General features: G+C 54.2%; 2 protein-coding genes across 2 annotated transcripts; both read right to left on the bottom strand.

The window, feature by feature from the left end:
* Positions 1-1,563: 1,563 nt before the first annotated feature.
* Positions 1,564-11,679, bottom strand: RRP36 (ribosomal RNA processing 36). Its single transcript, XM_037405813.1, has 6 exons — positions 11,578-11,679; positions 3,919-3,985; positions 3,427-3,531; positions 3,238-3,312; positions 3,009-3,126; positions 1,564-2,766 (listed from the first exon to the last, which is right to left on the bottom strand). Exons 2-6 carry the CDS (start codon positions 3,973-3,975, stop codon positions 2,627-2,629), a joined length of 495 nt encoding a protein of 164 aa, XP_037261710.1. The 5' UTR covers positions 3,976-3,985; positions 11,578-11,679; the 3' UTR covers positions 1,564-2,626.
* A 71-nt stretch (positions 11,680-11,750) lies between these two features.
* Positions 11,751-16,626, bottom strand: NPAS4 (neuronal PAS domain protein 4). The gene is made up of 7 exons (XM_037405806.1): positions 14,571-16,626; positions 13,687-13,999; positions 13,405-13,510; positions 13,032-13,278; positions 12,727-12,836; positions 12,187-12,316; positions 11,751-12,102 (listed from the first exon to the last, which is right to left on the bottom strand). The coding sequence occupies exons 1-7, from the start codon at positions 14,669-14,671 to the stop codon at positions 11,886-11,888; spliced, it is 1,224 nt and encodes a 407-aa protein (XP_037261703.1). The 5' UTR covers positions 14,672-16,626; the 3' UTR covers positions 11,751-11,885.
* Between the last annotated feature and the right edge of the window lie 664 nt (positions 16,627-17,290).

Here is a 17,290-nt window from a genome sequence, read left to right as displayed (position 1 = left end):
AGTGGCCACCCAGGCCTGGGGAGAACATCCCAGGCACCCGGCTCTGACGCTGTTCCTCCTGGCCAGCAGTTTGGGAGGAGGCAGGTCCTTGCAAGAGCCTGGTGGGCTCTGAGGGTGTCAGACAGGGGGGTATGTGTGAAACCTTTGTCAGTCACCACTGCGTGTGCAGCCCGCTACGGTTACATCAACTAGTGCTGGCCGTGCCTGGTGGCTTATCCCCCAGGGACACCCATAGCAAGTCCTCACACTGCACCTGGAAGGCCACCAGGGCATGTCTGGCAGAGACACGCTGCCGGAACAGCACTAGGAAGAGAAGGAAAATAACCCAACTGACCCCTTGAGACTGGGAGGCTGAGCGGGAAGAGCAGCTCCCCAGCAGAAGGAAGCTCACTGAGATGTTGGAAGCATCCCCTCCTGTTGGAGCCAGTGTTGCCACGCTGCAGCCTGCCCTGTAACCCAGTGCCACCACAGCACCGGCTAAGCTGGGCAATGCCCCAGGGCTTCCCCTGCCACGGGGTTACTGGGCCCGGGAGCAGGCAGGCAGGCAGGCTTGCTCCGCGCTGCCGATAGGCAGCAGGTGACATCCTAGCAAGGACACCCTCTGTGCAGCCTGGCACACAGGCCTCTGCGGGAAGGAGCCACCGGGCTCCAGCAGGGCAGGAGGGAAAAGCAGGACCGCCCTGCGGGTATGGTGGGTTTGCTCCCTGCTGGGCAGGACCCAGAAGCAGCTGGGGAGGGGGACATGGCTCAGGAGTGCTGCTCCCACATGGCCCCTCAGGAAGGTCCTGGCAGGGGTGACACAGGGGTGAGCTACCCCCAGCCTGTCCAGGCCCCAGCCTTCTTCCCTTGTGTTAAAGTGCAGGTGGAGGTTTGTTCAGCTTTGAATTAAAAACAGAGTACAAAGCAACAGGACAATGGGACAGAGAAGCGAGGACAGCCTTGGGCTTCTCTGCTGCCACACCGCTCCCACAGCAGCTCTCCTCCGAAGGCACAAGGATGCAGCAGGCTCTTCATCACAAGGCAAGAAGAGGAAGCAGCAGCAGCCAGGCACAGTGCAAAGCAGTAAGATGCAGGCGCGTTAAAGGCAGCTGAGGATCTTCCATGTGGTCACCAGCCAAGCTGGCACATCCCATTTCTAATGCCTTCCCCCAGTTACACTAAAACCTGTCACCAGAGCAGAACTCACGTCACTCACAGGAACTGCAGGGGAGGCAGGTTCTTCAGCAACACCCCCAGCCAGGTGTGATGGAGTTGCTCATCATTCCATTTCTGTCTCATTGCACAGCCTTTCCCCAGGCCTCACACACCAGCTGCCCACCCGCACACAGCCCGGCTGTGCCCAGGGAGCACTCTGCCCTGCAGAGCTGAGCACCCCCCAGCACATGCTCTGACCCATCAGGGACTATCTGGGTCACATCCGCATCACCTTGTTAGCACAGCCACAGGAGACAGGGGCAATCAGCAGTGAGGGCATACAAGAGCTGGTGGCCAAACGTAACACCAGAGAGACGCTGGCATTAACTCCTGTAAGTTCAAACACTTTTGACTTTAACAGCACCGACACTGGGAATAAAGGAAAGCTGAGGTATTTTATTTCATATAGAATCAGTTTCCTAGAAGCACTAATGCCCTGCAGAGACCATCTTGAGAAGCCGAGAGAGGCAGCCCTGCTGGAGACCCCGGGCAGCAGCACCTGAGCACTGTCAGCAGCGGTCAGCAGCATGCCCTGGCTGCAAGGAAGGCCAGCCAGGCCAGGGGACCCCACCCGGCAGAGCGGTGGGACCCTCTCTCCTTTACCCGGCATCTGTGAGACTACAGCCCGGTACTGCCCCCAGGCTGGGCCCCCAGAAGGCAGATGTTGGTCCTCTGGGCTGACTCCAGCCGAGGAGGTGAAAGCTGTCAGAGGCTGGAGCACTGCAAGGAAAGGCTGAGGGAACTGACCATGTTTGTTCACTCAGGAGGAGAAGGCTTTGGGGAGACCTAATAGCACCCCTTTGCCACCCACCCCAGAGATCTATGAGAAGGCTACTGAGGAGATGGAGCCAGGCACTTCACCGAGAACAGGACAATGACTACAGACTAAAAAACCAGGCAGCTTTCCTGGAGGAGGCAAGGGGGGAAAAAGTTTCACCTTAAGAACTTGAAGCAGTGGAGCAGAGGCCAAGAGAGGTGATGACATCTGTCCTTGGACATTCCCACACTGAACTGAAGAGACCCTGGGCAACCTAGTCTGAAGTCAGTGCCAGCCCTGCTCTGAGCAGGCACTGTGGGTCCTTTCCCACCTCAGCTGGTGTCTGGTAAGACCTGGAGTAGAGCCAGCAATGCAGGGTAGGGCTTGTGCTCTCCTAGCTAGAGGAAGAGCAGGTGCAAGGACAGAGACAGCTGTCAACACCATGTACATCTGCATGATAAGACTTGTCACTGCCCAGGCAAAGTGTAAACCACATGTGAAGAGGACATTTCAGCTACAAAAAGCGCCATTTCCCTCAGTTCAGGCTCCACTCTGCTGCCTTACAGCACCAGTGTACAGTGAACAGCAGATACTGGGAAGAGGGGTGGCCATCTGCCAGGCCTGGCCAGGGCAGAGTGAGTCCCAGTACCAGACAACAGCATGTCTGTCCTGCAGTCACAGGTTCTTCTGCGAGGGCAGACGGTGCTTGTCTTTGATGGCATTCCTCTTCCTCTTCTTGTTCAGGAAGCTCTCCAGCTTCCCACTCCTCTTCAGCTCTGCATACTTCTCTGCTAGCTCCATTTTCCGCTTCTCAGCTGCAGAGGACGGGGAGCAAGGATTTTAAACTGAAGCCCAAATAATTTCTACAGACCAGCCCCTCCCTCAGCTCTCCCTCCCTCCCTGGCTCCAGGCCTGCCTTGTCTCTTGAGTACCGGTGCTAGAACAACCCCTCTACAGCTCCATTGAATATTACAGACAAGTCAATTCCAGTGCTGGGAGCCCTGTCAGCAGTACTCCCTCTAGGTCTTCATGCTGCATGGCCACACTGAGTACTTACATTTCTTTAGGAAGAAGGGTTTCTTTCCCTGCTTGGCCAATTCCCTCTGTTGTCTCTTCAAAGACAGCTCCCTCTCCCTCAATTTCTGCTGTTTTTTCTGTGCCTGTTCTTGTTGTGTCTGTACAGAAAGGATGGCCTCTGTCAGCAAGTGTCTAGGCAGACGTCAGGTCACATATCCTCTCTTCTAGTGCATTGCCTCACAGGAAAGGAGATGCTGCATTGAACTCACCATGCGGTTCAGGAGCTGCTGGAGTTTCTCCTTCTGCTCTATGTCCCGGCATTTTTTCAGCTCCTTCTGAACCATCTGAAGAAGAGAGCAGAAAGCTGCATGACTGCCACCTCCACTGTGAAAGGCCTTTGCAGAAGCTGCCCCTGCCAAGCCAGGTTCTTCTGGCCAAGGACAGGCACACAGCATCACCTCCTTCTCCTGCTTCTTGATGCTGTCCAGGAAGCTATAAGTCTTCATAAATATCTCAGGCTTATACTCTCCAGACAGGTCATCAAATCGAGGGTCTCTGTGGACCTGAAAACAGGGAAGGCAAAGTAAGGGCTGTGGCCAGGACTACTCTGTTAAAAACCTGATTATTTTCCTTCCATGGATCAGACCTTGCTTTTTTTTTTTTTTTTTTTCAGTATTATGTACCCACCACTGAAAACATCTGCAGCTGGCAAAGTGAGTCCAATAATCAAGATGGCAGCCCCTCACAAAGTCATCATGCCTGCCTGCAGTCCACCAAGCCACAGGCATTTCCATATGCAAGCCCACCACCCAGGACCAGCCAGTTCCAAGAACAGCAGCATGAGTGCTGCCTCCAAACACCTGCAACTCCCAGGCCCTATTACCATGTCTGTGCCCTATTAGCATTGCTAAGGGTAGTCAGCTCCTGAACTGGGGAGGAGGAGCACCCACCTTCTTCGTAACAGAGATGACTTGTCGCAGAAAAGGTACAGGCTTCTTGGCAGACATCTCCACTGGCCTGAAAAAGAGCAAAATGTACTGAAGAGGAGCAAAGGACAGAAAGAGTCCCAGACTAACATGTCAGGAGGTTAGCTAGACCCTCAGAAGAACATTACCGCATAGTGCCAAAACAGCGGACTCTCCCACTCAGTCCTCACCACATTACCTACATAGAGCAAAGAGGTGACTTGGTCAGGAGCCAGACGAGGCTGCTACAACCAAATGATCTATAAATGTGTGGTTAAAACAGTCCTACACTTGATACAGCCACTCTGTATCAAGCGAAAACCCACCACTGCATCAGTAAATGCTCCATACTCAGTTACGCTCCCTCTCCATTTCATTCATCACGCAACAACCCTCTTCTATTCCTGGCCCATCAACTCATCCACTCTTGCCTAATACTTACACTGAAAGGTGAGACCTAAGTTGGCATTTCTGCACTGACCTGGTAGTTACAGAGACAGGCCAATTCTACTGTAGCCAGGCTCACTGAGAAAGCACACCGTGACACACGTACGGAAAAGGTCAGCCCAGGAATAAGGGCCATACAGCTTATGGTACCTATTCCAAAAGAGACTTCACAGTGGATCAGGACCACAGTGACAACCAATTAAGCAAACAAGTTCTCCTTCCAACACAGGCCTTTAGGGCTTGATGCCTCAGGTGCACAATGGGGACAGCAGGAGGTGGGAGAACGGGGCGTTACTTGTATGCTGTGACCTGCGATTTGTCAGTACATTGACTGAGTTATTAGAAACATGAAAAGACCTGTGAACTACCCGCTGCAAGGACCCACACTGTGGGCATTATACCCATGTTCAGCAACATGGTAACAGCCACCCAGGAACATTAACAACCCCACAGGCATAAATGAGTTTTCTAAGTCCCACTTCAGGCAGTGTTCAGTGTATTCTCACGTCTGCTGATACAGCTACACTCCTGTACGATGTTCTCAAGTCAGCTTTATACAGCGTCGCTGAAGCCAGCTCAGTTCCATGGGATTTCCCTGAAGTCTTTTTTTAATTTATTTTTTTAAGAAGCTCACTTCCATAACAAAACTATAAGAGAAACAGCATGTGGGATTTATAGTGATGCATCGCTTAAAGAATTAAGGGAATTAAATAAAAACAGAATTATGCAAACTGTGTGGCAGAAATAGAGACACTGTGTGAAGATGTTGTGCTTCACAAAATGCCCCAGACCCTTGGGTAAAAGGTAAAGCAGAAACATTATTCTAATCAGCCACTTACAGCAGAAGCAGCACGTATTCAGCAGAGATTCAGAAATAGGTTAAGGAACGCCAGTGTAACAAAGGAACCTGTAAATCACTTAAATATGGCTCTGAGGACTGAAAACCAGCTAACTACTGCAAATAAAGGGCAATGGCATAATAGTTGTTACCAGGGGAGCCTGTGGAGGACTGTAAAAAGATCTGATAGTATTTTGTTGTGTTGAATACAGGAAAAAGCTTGCGACAATAAGTAATGTAGAGGGGGGAAAAAGGAAGATCACCACAGACAAGCCACAGATGAGACAACAGCAGAAGGATGAATGAAATTCCAAAACAATTGCATCACTGCTACTCCAGCCAGTGGGAGCCAGGGAGAAGATGCTGATAAGCTGGAAGGGGTTTAGAAAACCCCAGGGTAACTATTTCAGGGCCCAGGGGTCACAAGAAAAGCACTATCATACAGCTTAAAAGTATACCACGCTGTTGGTTTCAAAGTGCTTTAAAACAGAGGGTGTAAAGGAACTGAGTGCTGATTTAACTACTGAGTAACAGGCGGTGCTGGGGATTTGAAGAGGATAGGACATTTAGAGTTCTGAAACAGCAACAGATCATTCCCAAATGAAACGCCACAGTGAAAGGCATTATTGTGTGGCACATTAAAGGAGATCTACACCAGCTCCAAGGCAATGGCAACACTGTAAGGAGCCCACAGCATAGCTTCTGGAGTGCAGAGAGCACACATGCACATTTTTCTGATCGCAAAAGAACTTCTTTACCCCTTTTTGCCTTGTTTCTGTTTCACCATAGCTTTGGTAGCTTTTGCAGTTTTCTTCCCACTGGTCGCCTGCTTGCACACTCTTGTTCTCTTGTCACTCTGCATCTGCAGTAGTTCCTCAAAAGACATGTGACATTGATCTGGAAGAGAGTGCAAGACACTTCTGAACCAAACAGCTTCTCCAGGCACTTCCCACCCCCACATTCCACCAAGAGGGATGCCTCAGAGAGCGACACAAGCACAGTGGTGCCATCCCTACACAACTGTATGGCAGAGAGAAGCTGCTGCATCTCTCAGCCTTTGATTTCTCTCTCATTAATCACTGCAACCTTGAGCACTAGAACACTCTCCCTCTCTCCCCAGCGCTTCTTGCTTCTCCCTCCACTCAGCAGCACACACAAGACCAGTTTAAAGTTTTCACCTGGTACAAAGGGTACCAGTTACCAGCACATGAGCTCTGCACTGGGTCATATTTTGGCCACATTGCAAATTCTGAGGGGTGTCCTCTCAGTCCCGACTCTTTAACAGCCATCTCCTGTCCCATCGCCTTTAAATGGGCATCATCACATCTCCCACACCACAAGACTGGCCAGGAAAAACACATGGCCTGTGTGGCCTGTTCAGTCAGTCTGTCAAGACTCAGAGACAGTCTCTCTGCACTGCACATCCACCATAGCTCGGCTGAGCCTGCAGTGAAGCCATTCCCACAGCAGGGTCTCCTCAGCAGCCCAGGGACCTGTAACTACTGAAATCCAGACATTCAACCTTCCCCACCTCATTGCCAATAGGAATAGCTAACTGCCTGATTCACTGGGAGAAGAACAAAACCCCACAACACCAAAAAGCAGTTTCATATTCTAGCCCTACCATGAGCTCCCCACAGTGTTATTTACACCTTGTGTTTGATAAAATATTCCCTCTCTCCTCTGACTGCTGACCAACCAACACAAGAAACAGCAAAATCAATTCTACCCAAAGTGCTGATGAATACACAAGGTATTCTGGAATTTTCTGTCGCTATGTTTCTTTACTATCACTCAGTGACAGTAATCTTTAACACTTCTTATAACCACAATGTAAAAATATTATCAGCAATTCTTTCTAGCAGCAATTTACACCTCTGGGTGTTGAGGACTAGCAACCAGAAACCATTCTTAGGGCAGCACTTGGATACGCTCATTCTGTTCTCAGGATGAGGATAGGGCAAGAAGGAACAGGAAGGTTTGCATGTTCCCTTCTGAAAGGGAACACCTGCTCAACACCTCTGAGCAATGACAGGCACACAGTCTTTCTACGCAGAACACCCGAACTGAAAAGCGATTGCATCCTGCCTGTGGTGGGTTGGCCTCAGCTGGATGCCAGGTGCCCACCAAGCTGCCCTGTCACTCCCCTCCTCAGCCAGACAGGGGAGACAAAGTATTAACAAATAAATGAAAAAAGAATTAAAGGCTCACAGGTTGAGATACAGACAGGTAGAGATCACTCACTAATTACCAGCACAGGCTAAACAGACTCGACTGGAGCAAAATTAATTTTATTACCGAACAAATCAGAGTAGGGTAATGAGAAAACCCCAAAATCTTAAAACACTTTCTCCCCACCTCTCAGGCTCAACTTCACTCCAGAGTTCTCTACTTCCTCCCCCCTCCCAAGTGGTGCAGGGGAACAGGGAACTGGGGTTGCAGTCAGTTCATCACACACTGACTCTGCCGCTCGCTCTCTTCCTCTGCTCCAGCACAAGGTCCCACTCACGGGAGACAGTCCTTCACAAGCTTCTCCAGCATGAGTCCTTCCCACGAGCTGCAGGCCTTCATGAACGGCTCCAGCATGGGTCCCCCCCACGGGGTGCTGTCCTTCAGGCACAGCCGGCTCCAGCCTGGGTCCCCACAGGGTCACAAGCCCTGCCAGCAACCCTGCCCCAGCCTGGGCTCCTCTCCCCACGGGTCCTGCCGGGAGCTGCTCCAGCACAGGCTCTCCATAGGGGCACATCCACCTGCTCCAGTGTGGGGCCCTCCATGGGCTGCGGGCACAGCCTGTCTCACCATGCTCTTCAAGCACGGGCTGCCAGGGAACCTCTGCTCCGGCACCTGGCACACCTCCCCCCCTCCTCTAGTGACCTGGGTGTCTGCAGGGCTTTTTCTCTTACATATTCTCACTCCTCTCTTCCAGCTGCTGTTCTGCAGCAGTTTTTTTCCTCCCTTCTTAAATACGTTATCACAGAGGTGCTAACACCGTGGCTGATGGTGGCCCCTGGCCAAGGCTGAGCTAATGGGACATGGGGGCAGCTTCCGGCACCTTCTCACAGAAGCCACACCTGTAGCCCCTTGACTACCAAAACCTTGCCATGCAAACCCAATACACTGCCCCATGACACAAGGTTTCTTCATGCCCTGCCCAAATCTGCTGCCAAATTCAGGAAGCAACACGATGTCAGTCACATTGGCTCAGAACACGGATTCATCACCCCTCATCCTAGCAATAACCAAGACTTTCTGCTTCAGAATCTACTCACATCATCCAGAAATAGTAACGAGCATATCCAAGCGCTCCCTCAAGAAACATTTTCTTTTTGCTTGTTCTGAACACCCAGGAACTTTGCTCTGTCAACACTTGTTAGTCCTCTGAGGAGGGTTAAAGGAACACTGTACATCCAGCTCGCTGCAGGAGGGACAAAGGAAATGCAAATACAGCACTATTTCATTACACTGCTTCCCTGAAACACCCTTTCCCTTATCTTGCTGCAGTTTGATATCTTCTTTTGCTTGGGCTCCCACAAACACCCTTGCCCCTGCCTTCTTAGGGAGAGAGGACAGCACTGTCACACTTTCTGATCTCCATCTTTTCCCTACCTCACTCTTGTACAATCACTCATTGCCTGCCTGCCTAGGATGTAAAATCGCCTTCAGACCAAAGAACTCTGCTCACATTCAGGTAAAAGCTGAGTGCCAAGTAATCATGAGGTTCACAGGGACTTAAGAAAGCCAATAAATTCTAGGACTTAGACAAAAGCATCTGCCACCATGCTGTTCAAATCCAGCACAGATAGTTTTAGACTGCTGCACTATAGGAAAAATCTGTACTAATTATACAAGTCACTAGGGTACAGAGCAATTAATCACTATATAGGGCAATATCCGAGTATCACTGTATACTCAAAGTGCCACAAGATAGACAGACTAAAGAGTATGAACAAGGACAGTCAGAAAGGCAAAGGAAGCATGAAAGGAAAGGAAGAATGACGTGGAAGCTACTCTAACATTTCATGCAAACAGACAAGACTATCACTTGCACTACAATACTCCATTTGGCCACAATTCTAAAACAATACTGTTAAAATAGCAAAGGCTTACAAGATGTGAATGAAAATGAGATAAAGACACCACATAAAAAGATGCAACATTTAGAAAAGGATTAGAAGAGATTTGGTATAAATTAGACAAAGCGAAGGCATGCAGAGCTTCCACTGATAGAATATTTCAATACTTGTACAGGAGACCAGACCAGACTCAACTACCCAAAACATAATGTGGAAAGTGCTTTCCACACAGTAATACCAGTCCATGAAATACATCCTACTATTTGTAGGAGACTGAATTAGCCACTCACATTGAGAAAAACATCATTTGACATCGTAATAATAAAAATTTTGAAGCAGCAGCCTGTTTTGGAGCAGAAGTGAATAGTTCCAGTAGGCATGCGCTGCTGGGCAGATCTGGGAATTGTGTGCATGAAAAGGTTGCTGGCTTCCTGCTCCAAAGCGGCTGGACCTGTCCACAGCCCCTGCGCAAAGAGAGTTTGTGATCCTTCAAATCTGTGCCGATGGTTCCCCCATTTTACAAAAAAGTAAAAGACCGGAATAGCTTACTTTCCTTGTTTCTTGTATTCTTTCTTGATACCACTTTCCCAGGGCTTTTTAAATTCTTTTTCACCTCTAAAATACAATTTACCTTTTCTGTGCTGTCTCTATAGACCATTTCATCTTCCCTCCTGCCTCTTTATCCCTTCCTCCATTATTTTGTGGATTGTTTCCTCTTCTTTCCACCTTTACTAAGCTACTGTTACCTGTTGATAACTGGCATTCCCTGCTCACCAGCACAGCCTCCCCATGTTTCCCCTCCTCCCACAGCCCCGTGTGACACAGATACCTTATGCCTTTCTCAGCTGAACCTGTTGAGAACTATACAACCGGCTGAGCACATCGAAGTGTGTCCGGGATGCAAAAACAGATGGCTGAAGAAATGGCTTTTATCTACCCAGTCAACCCCCACTGAGACAAACTTAGTGCTGGACTCTTAATGTACTATTTGTTCCAGAAATGAGATTACAGAGGGCCCAGACAGAAGGTAAAAGCAAAATCGCTGCTCCCCTTCACATCCCGCTGTGGGAAGGAAAAGGTAACTGTCAGCAGCCTTCCCTCAGCGCCTTGCTGAAACTCACCATTAAGAGAGGAAAATAAAATGCCTGCAGATGGGAGGGCACTCCACTCACTGCTGGAATCCCCCTCCTGAAAGCCCACCTCTAGATGAGATGTGCCCCCCCCACCCCCAAAGCCCCATGCAGACACAGCACAGAGACTCCTCTCACCATCAGTCAGTAACTTCCCACATCTGTGACGCACTGTGCTATGCCACGTGTTTTTAACAATCATGTCTGTTTCCTCTCAATTCTCTTCAAGGACCTTTAACATCTCTCTCATAAGGTTTTAATTATCAACTTAACAATTTTAAGGCAAAGAAACCACATCGCATATACTGCTGCAGACGAGAACAACTGCCTCAAGGCACCAGCCCTAAGCCCACCGCCGTGTGCTGCCCTGCACCAGTCGCCCGGCCTGCCCAGGGCCTTCCAGGTTAGTGCGCGACTCGACCAGCGCCATGTAATAAGTAACTAAGGGTAACTTGCTGATCAAAGGGGTTTTTAACAAAAGGAATGACCTTGCTGCAACAGATTTGAGAATGTTTTGCCTGGTGACAAAAAAGTTAACTGTTAACCATGAGGTTGGAGATGTACTTTCTCAAGGCAAATGTTAAACCATAATCTCATGTTACTATGACAACCTTTGTCTTCATCTAAACTTTAGTGTAAAAATAGTTTAGTTTTGTAATATACAGCTTCTTGCTACGGGACTGAGAGCATAACTGTTTGCTTAAACCGGCCTTGAAGTTGAGAATAAAAGGGCTGTGTTACTTAGAATTTGCGAGCCTGGATGGAGCTGCAACTCCCTGGCCGCCCAGCGCTGGTTTTGCTTTCCTGCCTTAATAAATACTTAGCGAATTTATTTCGGACTCTAGTTATTTCAAATTCAACTATAACAGCCAGACAACGGGCCTTGAGAGGCCGGTCGGGACCCTCCAGGCGCAGGGGGGTGGAGGCCCCTGTCCGTGTCGGCTCCCGAGGCCTGTCCCGCAGCCCACACAGCGCCTGCTGCTGAGCCTGTAGGCGGAACGAGCGGGGGAACAAAGGAGCTGGGACGCGGAAAGGGACCGGGGCGGTCGCCGACGCCCTCCCCACCGGGCGGCCGGCCACGCCAGGGGATACGCCGCGCTCTGGGTGACGCCGGGAACCGAAGGCGGGCAGCCCGGCCCCAGGGGGCGACCCTTACCTCTCCTGCCAGCCCCCGCGGCCTCCTCCGCACCCTCGGCCCCCGCGGGGCTCCCGCTGTCGTCGCCATCACTGCCGTCACCGGAGCTCTCCCCCGCCGCCGCCGCCTCCTCCTCGGCGACGGCTCTTCTCCCCAGCACCCGGGGCCGCTTGCCCGCGCCCTCCTCACGGGGCCGCATGGCCCCCGCTCCCGGACCCCCGCCCCGCCACAGCTCTGCTCCGGCCCAGCCGCGGCCCCACCACCGGACACGGAAGCAGCACGCGGAACCGGAAGTGACGCGCAGACAGGGGCGAGGGCGGAAGTAGCGTTTATTGGGGCGGCCCGGCGGGGAGCGGCGGCGGCGGAAAGGCCGCGGTTTCGGGCCAGGCACAGGCCTGGGCCGTCGCGGCGGAGGGCGGCGAGAGGCTGTCGGCCAGGGCGCGGAGCTGCGCAGCCAGCAGGCTCAGCTCCCGTCCCGGCGGGGCGATGGGCGCCGCGGGGCGGCGGGCCGGGTGTCGGGCGCGCAGATAGGCCGCCTCCTCCCTCCTGCAGCGGACATGGCGGTGAGAGGGGGCCCGGGCCGCGGCGCCGCCCGCCCTCCCCCCCTCCCCCTCACCCCCTCCCCCTCACCTGAGGCAGCGGCTGGTGCAGGTGATGAAGCGGCCGCCGCCGTCCCGCCGGGCCGCCACCCGCAGCCAGGCCCAGGTGCGGTCTGCGCGCAGCACACGGAGCACCGCGGGCCCCGCCTCGGCCCCCTGCGCTGCGGGCAAGGGGCTGCGTTAGCCTACGGCACGGCACGGCAGCCCCGGGGCAGAGCAGCCTGCTGCCCGCAGACCCTGCAGCCTGCCTCGGGCAGCTGCAGCTCAGGCCCCAGCCAGACATAAACCACAGGTAGCGCAGTCAGGTCTGTGACAGCCCTGCCCTCTCAAAAAGCTGTGGCTCAGGTGGGCTTGTGCCTCCTCTGCACTGTGGCACACATCCCCAGGCTTGGAAGCTCCCCATGACCTTACAGACAGTATATGGGGTGCACACCCAATGCTCTGCTTGGCCCTTGTCGGAGTGGGGAGCCACAGAGGGCAGTACTACATTCAGTCTGTTTCTGCTGTCCTGGACAGCCAGGTTTCAGGCATAGCCAGACCATGTAAGGGTGTCCCCAGGCCTGACACTCACCCACAGCCCTGTGCTGGGCAGCTGCGAGGTCAGCATCCTCAGGGTGCAGGAGGCTGTACCACGACTGGCCAATCAGTTCCTCCCTGTGGTAGCCGAGGTGGTAGGTGACACTGAGGGAGACAAAGGGAGTGGGGGACTGAACGCTCTGCAGGGTCTGCACCTTGTCAGCAAGGAACAGCTGTTGCATAATGGAGGAGAGAGCCAAACAGCAGGGATATTGCAAATGAGGGAGGGAAAAGGCTTGGGAAGTGTCTTGAAGAGGCTCGCTGCTCTTGTCCAGCCTGCATCCCACAGGCACTTCTCACCTCTCTGTGACATTGGTAAATGTCATGTCTAGGATGTGCGTGCTCTGGAATAGGTCATCCGGGGAACTGGTATTGCTGTCTGCAGGCAACCGTGTGACTGGCGTGCAGAGGGCCAGGAAGGCTGTGCTGGAGGGGGAGGCTGGCCAGCGCAGGGCCATGAAGCGCCCACACACTGCTACAGCCCGATTTCCCCCATGCTGCAGCCGGAAGGCCTTGGATGTGCGCATCTCGCTGACAAATGTGACTTCTGCAGGGAAACAAACCAGCTGGAGCAGGTTGGGGCTCCCTCGTTCCCCTGGCTTTCCAACTGCAGCCACGAAGGGCCAGAGCAGGGTGGCAGCATTGGTGAGATGCCAGCCAAGGCTTCACTTACCCCTGCCAGGCTCCTCCTGGGCAAGGAGGAGCTTCTTGTGCACCTCCTCGTGCACTCGCCCATCCAGGATGTCAAAGACCATGTCCCCCTGGGCAAGCAGCTCCACCTGATAAAGAGGGGGCTACTGTTGCGGGCCCGGGGGATTTGTGTGCTGGCACCACGAGCATACAGCCTGCTGGAGCCGCAGGCCAGATCTGCCAAGGCAGCACCTCATGCACACAGGGAAGGCACTGGGACAGGTACAGAGACAGTGACTGCAGATGCCCAGTGGGCAGCCCTTACCACAGAGAGGCCCAGGACCTGATCCACATTCTCTGAGATGTAGGCCAGCTTGCCGTTGGCCAAAAGCACAAGCAGAAACCCTGGCAGCAGTGAGAGCAGCTCCGCACCGAGGGCTGGTCCCACAGGGAGAGCAGTGCCATGGGTACCTGGAGGGAACAGCTGAGCCCCCCGCAGCCAGAGGCACACAAGGGCCATGGTGTGGAGGTAGGAGAGTCGTTCCTTCTCCTGTGCTGAGATGGGCAGCAGGGAGCGCAGCGCCTGCACCTCTGCATTGATCTGGTCTCGGCGAGCCTTGGAGGCACTCTTGGTTGACCTGCAAAGCCAGGTGGCTGGGGAGACATGTCCAGCGAGGGAGAGGGATGGTATTCCCCACCCGCCACTATGGGGAGAATTCCAAGCTTGGTGACATGGAGCACAGACGTTCCCCTAAGGAGGCTTGGCGCCCATGCCAGCTGCCTCTAGGAGGGCAAACCTTTGGAGGCTGTTTTGGTGCAGCAGGGGTGGGCAGAGGTGCTCACAGCTGCCCAGGGGGACACGCTGCTGGTGTGGCTGGTGCCCCTCTCACTGGGGGCCAGGCTGGATGATGACCTGTCCTTTGGGGGAAACCGAAGGGCCACAACCTCCCCACCAAACCCCGTAAGAATGGAAGCTGCATCCAGCGCCAGAACGTGAGCCCCAGCCCATCGCATCTGCCTTTGCTCTTCAACCACCCAAAACTCCCCTGCCCCTCCAAGCTCCCACACCTGCCCACGCACCGGCTGGCAGCCCTGCTGTCCCAGGCTGGTGCCAGCACGTTGCAAGGGTTGTCAGGCACTAGGCAAGCTGGCCTGGGGCTCCCCCCAGCTAGGGGGGCATCACAGCCCTGAGGGCGGGAGGCAGCTCACCTGAAAGGCTTCGAGGGACCGGGCCCCTGCTTGCCCCTCCTGGGCAGGCAGCTCATCTCTGCCTGTAGCGGCCTGTGGCAGTGGGTGCAGAAGATGGTCATGCTGCCAGCACTGGGATGCCTGAAGCTGGCAGTGCACCGCTTCGTTCTTCGCCTCTGGCTTCGTCTGAACCTGCTGACCCTGCTGCTCCAGGCCTCCTTTTGTACCCTTCCTGGGGTGCAGGGGCCAAGCCGCTGATGGAGAGAGCTACCTCTGGTGACGCAACTCCAAACAGCTTATGGCTATTTTTAGAAGGCAGGCTACTAAAAATAGCCCTTGCAGCCGGCTGCAATCTGAGAGGGGAAGCAATAAAAGGAAGCCAGGGTCTTTAAAGCAAACCTGGCTGCTCAGGAGGGGGTGATGGTTAAGGTAGCAGGGATCCCCCTGTGGGGCACACATCCGCCCAGCTCCTGTCCCACAGTCGTTGCCAGCCCAGCAGAAGGCCCACGATGGGCTGAAAGCCTGTGGCTACTCCATCCCCCCAGCAGCTGCTTGCTAGCATCACTGATGACCAAGCTGGGTGCTGGGGAAGGGAGCTGATGTGCCAAGAAAATGCACTGGAGACACCTGGACCAAGATGGTGAGCAGTGTCCCATCCCCAGCTCTGTGGCAGGGTCCTGGCAGAGAGAGGTCAGGGCCACAGAGCCCCTGACCCTGAGGGAACCCTCGAAGGAGAGGAGGGTGCCTGTGACCCTCTCATTGGTGAGCCCCTTTTCTTCCTAGAGAAGCTGGCTCCCCACCAAAGGTTTGCTTTCCTAGGGGCAGCTGGCATGGAGCACTGAGCCTTTCTTGGGCCTGTCATCTCCACTCAACATTCCAGAGACTGTGATTCTCCCCAGAGAAGCCCCAGTGACGGCCATTTCTGGGCAGAGCCTGGAGCACCTTGGGGAGCCTCTGCACTCAGTGCCATGCTGCCCAGCGCAGTGAGCCTGGGTGCTCAGCGGGTGTTCCCTTGTACCTGGCACCCTACAAGGAGCGTGAGCTTGGTGCTTCAGTGCTGGGAAGGAGATGCTGCGGTAAAAAAACACCACCATTTGATGGCATGACCTGACAGAGAGCCTGTGGCCAAGGCAGCTGGTTGAGCCAGGGAGCTGGAGCTGCTGGACAAGGCATGGGAGATGCCCACCCAGCCCTCACAGGTAAAAGGGGAGCCCAAGGGTGCTCTCCCTGAGCCAAAGCGTTGTCAGTGCACCCTGGCTCCTGTCAGGCCCCAGCCCTGCCATTGACGCTCATCACCCACTGCAGCAACGTGCTGCCAGTACATGAAGAACAAGCTCTTGTCACAATTGTGGTGCCTTCTGTTGTCTTACCTTGGGTTTTCACCGCTCCATTGCACCCACATTGAGCACCTCCCACAGGCTGAAGAGCCCAGGCACCTCTGCAACCTTGTATTACTTGAGAAGCAGCAGCACTTGACCCTGGCTACACAGAATCATTTACGTTGAAGACTACCTTTAACATCAAGTCCAACCATTAACCCAGCACTGCCAAGCCCACCACTGAACCATGTCCCCAAGCACCACATCTACACATTTTTTGAACACCTCCAGGGATGGTGATTTCACCACCTCCCTGGGCACCTTATTCCAGTGCTTGGCCATCCTTTCTGTGGAGAATTTTTTCCTAATGCCCAATCTAAACCTCCCCTGGCACAAATTGAGGCCATTTCCTCTTGTCTTGTTGCTTGTTACTTGGGAAAAAGAGACCAACCCCCACCTTGCTACAACCTTGTCCCTCAAGTCTCTTCCAGGCTGAACCTGCCCCCCCCCGCCCCAGCTCCCCATCAGACTTGTGCTCCAGCCCCTTCCCCAGCCCCGCTGCCTGTCTCTGGACACGCTCCAGCCCCTCCACGTCCCTCTTGCAGTGAGGGGCCCAAAGCTGAATCCAGGATCAGTGCCCAGCACAGGGGAACAGTCACTGCCCCAGTCCTGCTGTGACACAAGCCAGGATGCTGTTGGCCTTCTTGGCCACCTGGGCACACAGGGGGCTCATGCTCAGCTGGCCCAGCCAGCCCCCCCCCAGGCCCTTTCCATGGTGGGGCAGCTTACCAGCTGCTCTTCCCCCAGCCCATCGTGTTGTGTGGGGCTGGTGTGCCCCACGGGCAGGACCCGGCACTGAGCTGGGCTGAACCTCACACAGTGGCCTCAGCCCAGCCTGGCCAGACCCCTGTGCAGAGCAGATCAACGCTCCTGCGTAACATGCCAGCAGACACGGCCTGGGCCCTCTGCTACCTGTTCCCAGCAGGCAGCCACCACTACCTCTTGGCTGCAGTGATTTACATCCCAGGGAACAACCCGAGTGCTTCCCTGGCTTCACCCGTGTTTGCTCCACTACAGTTGTCCTTTTCACATCATACTCCTCACCTCCATAGGAAGGGGCTTGGGCACAGCCCTCTGTGCTGCCTGGGAAGGCTGCCCCAGACATCCCCTCTGCCTCCCTCCCTGGGGCCCGGAGCTGTGGGGCACTCACCTTCTCAAGGCAGCATAGCCCCGGACACATGCACCACCTTCCTCCCCAGCCTCTCGCAGGGCAGCACAGCCCTGGGCAGGAGGCAGGCACAGCAAGGCACAGAGGGGCCCAGCTCCCCTTCTCCCACCCCAGTCAGGGCTGTGGCTCACACCAGCCACAGCCCACAGCTGCCACAAGCCACTGGTGGCCTGCTGCTGTGGGGGAAGAGCACT

This window comes from Falco rusticolus, chromosome 12, assembly GCF_015220075.1.
Source record: "Falco rusticolus isolate bFalRus1 chromosome 12, bFalRus1.pri, whole genome shotgun sequence".
Lineage (NCBI taxonomy): Eukaryota > Metazoa > Chordata > Aves > Falconiformes > Falconidae > Falco > Falco rusticolus.
The sequence above is the reverse complement of the archived record's forward strand: the minus strand, read 5'-3'. Positions and strand labels throughout refer to the sequence as shown.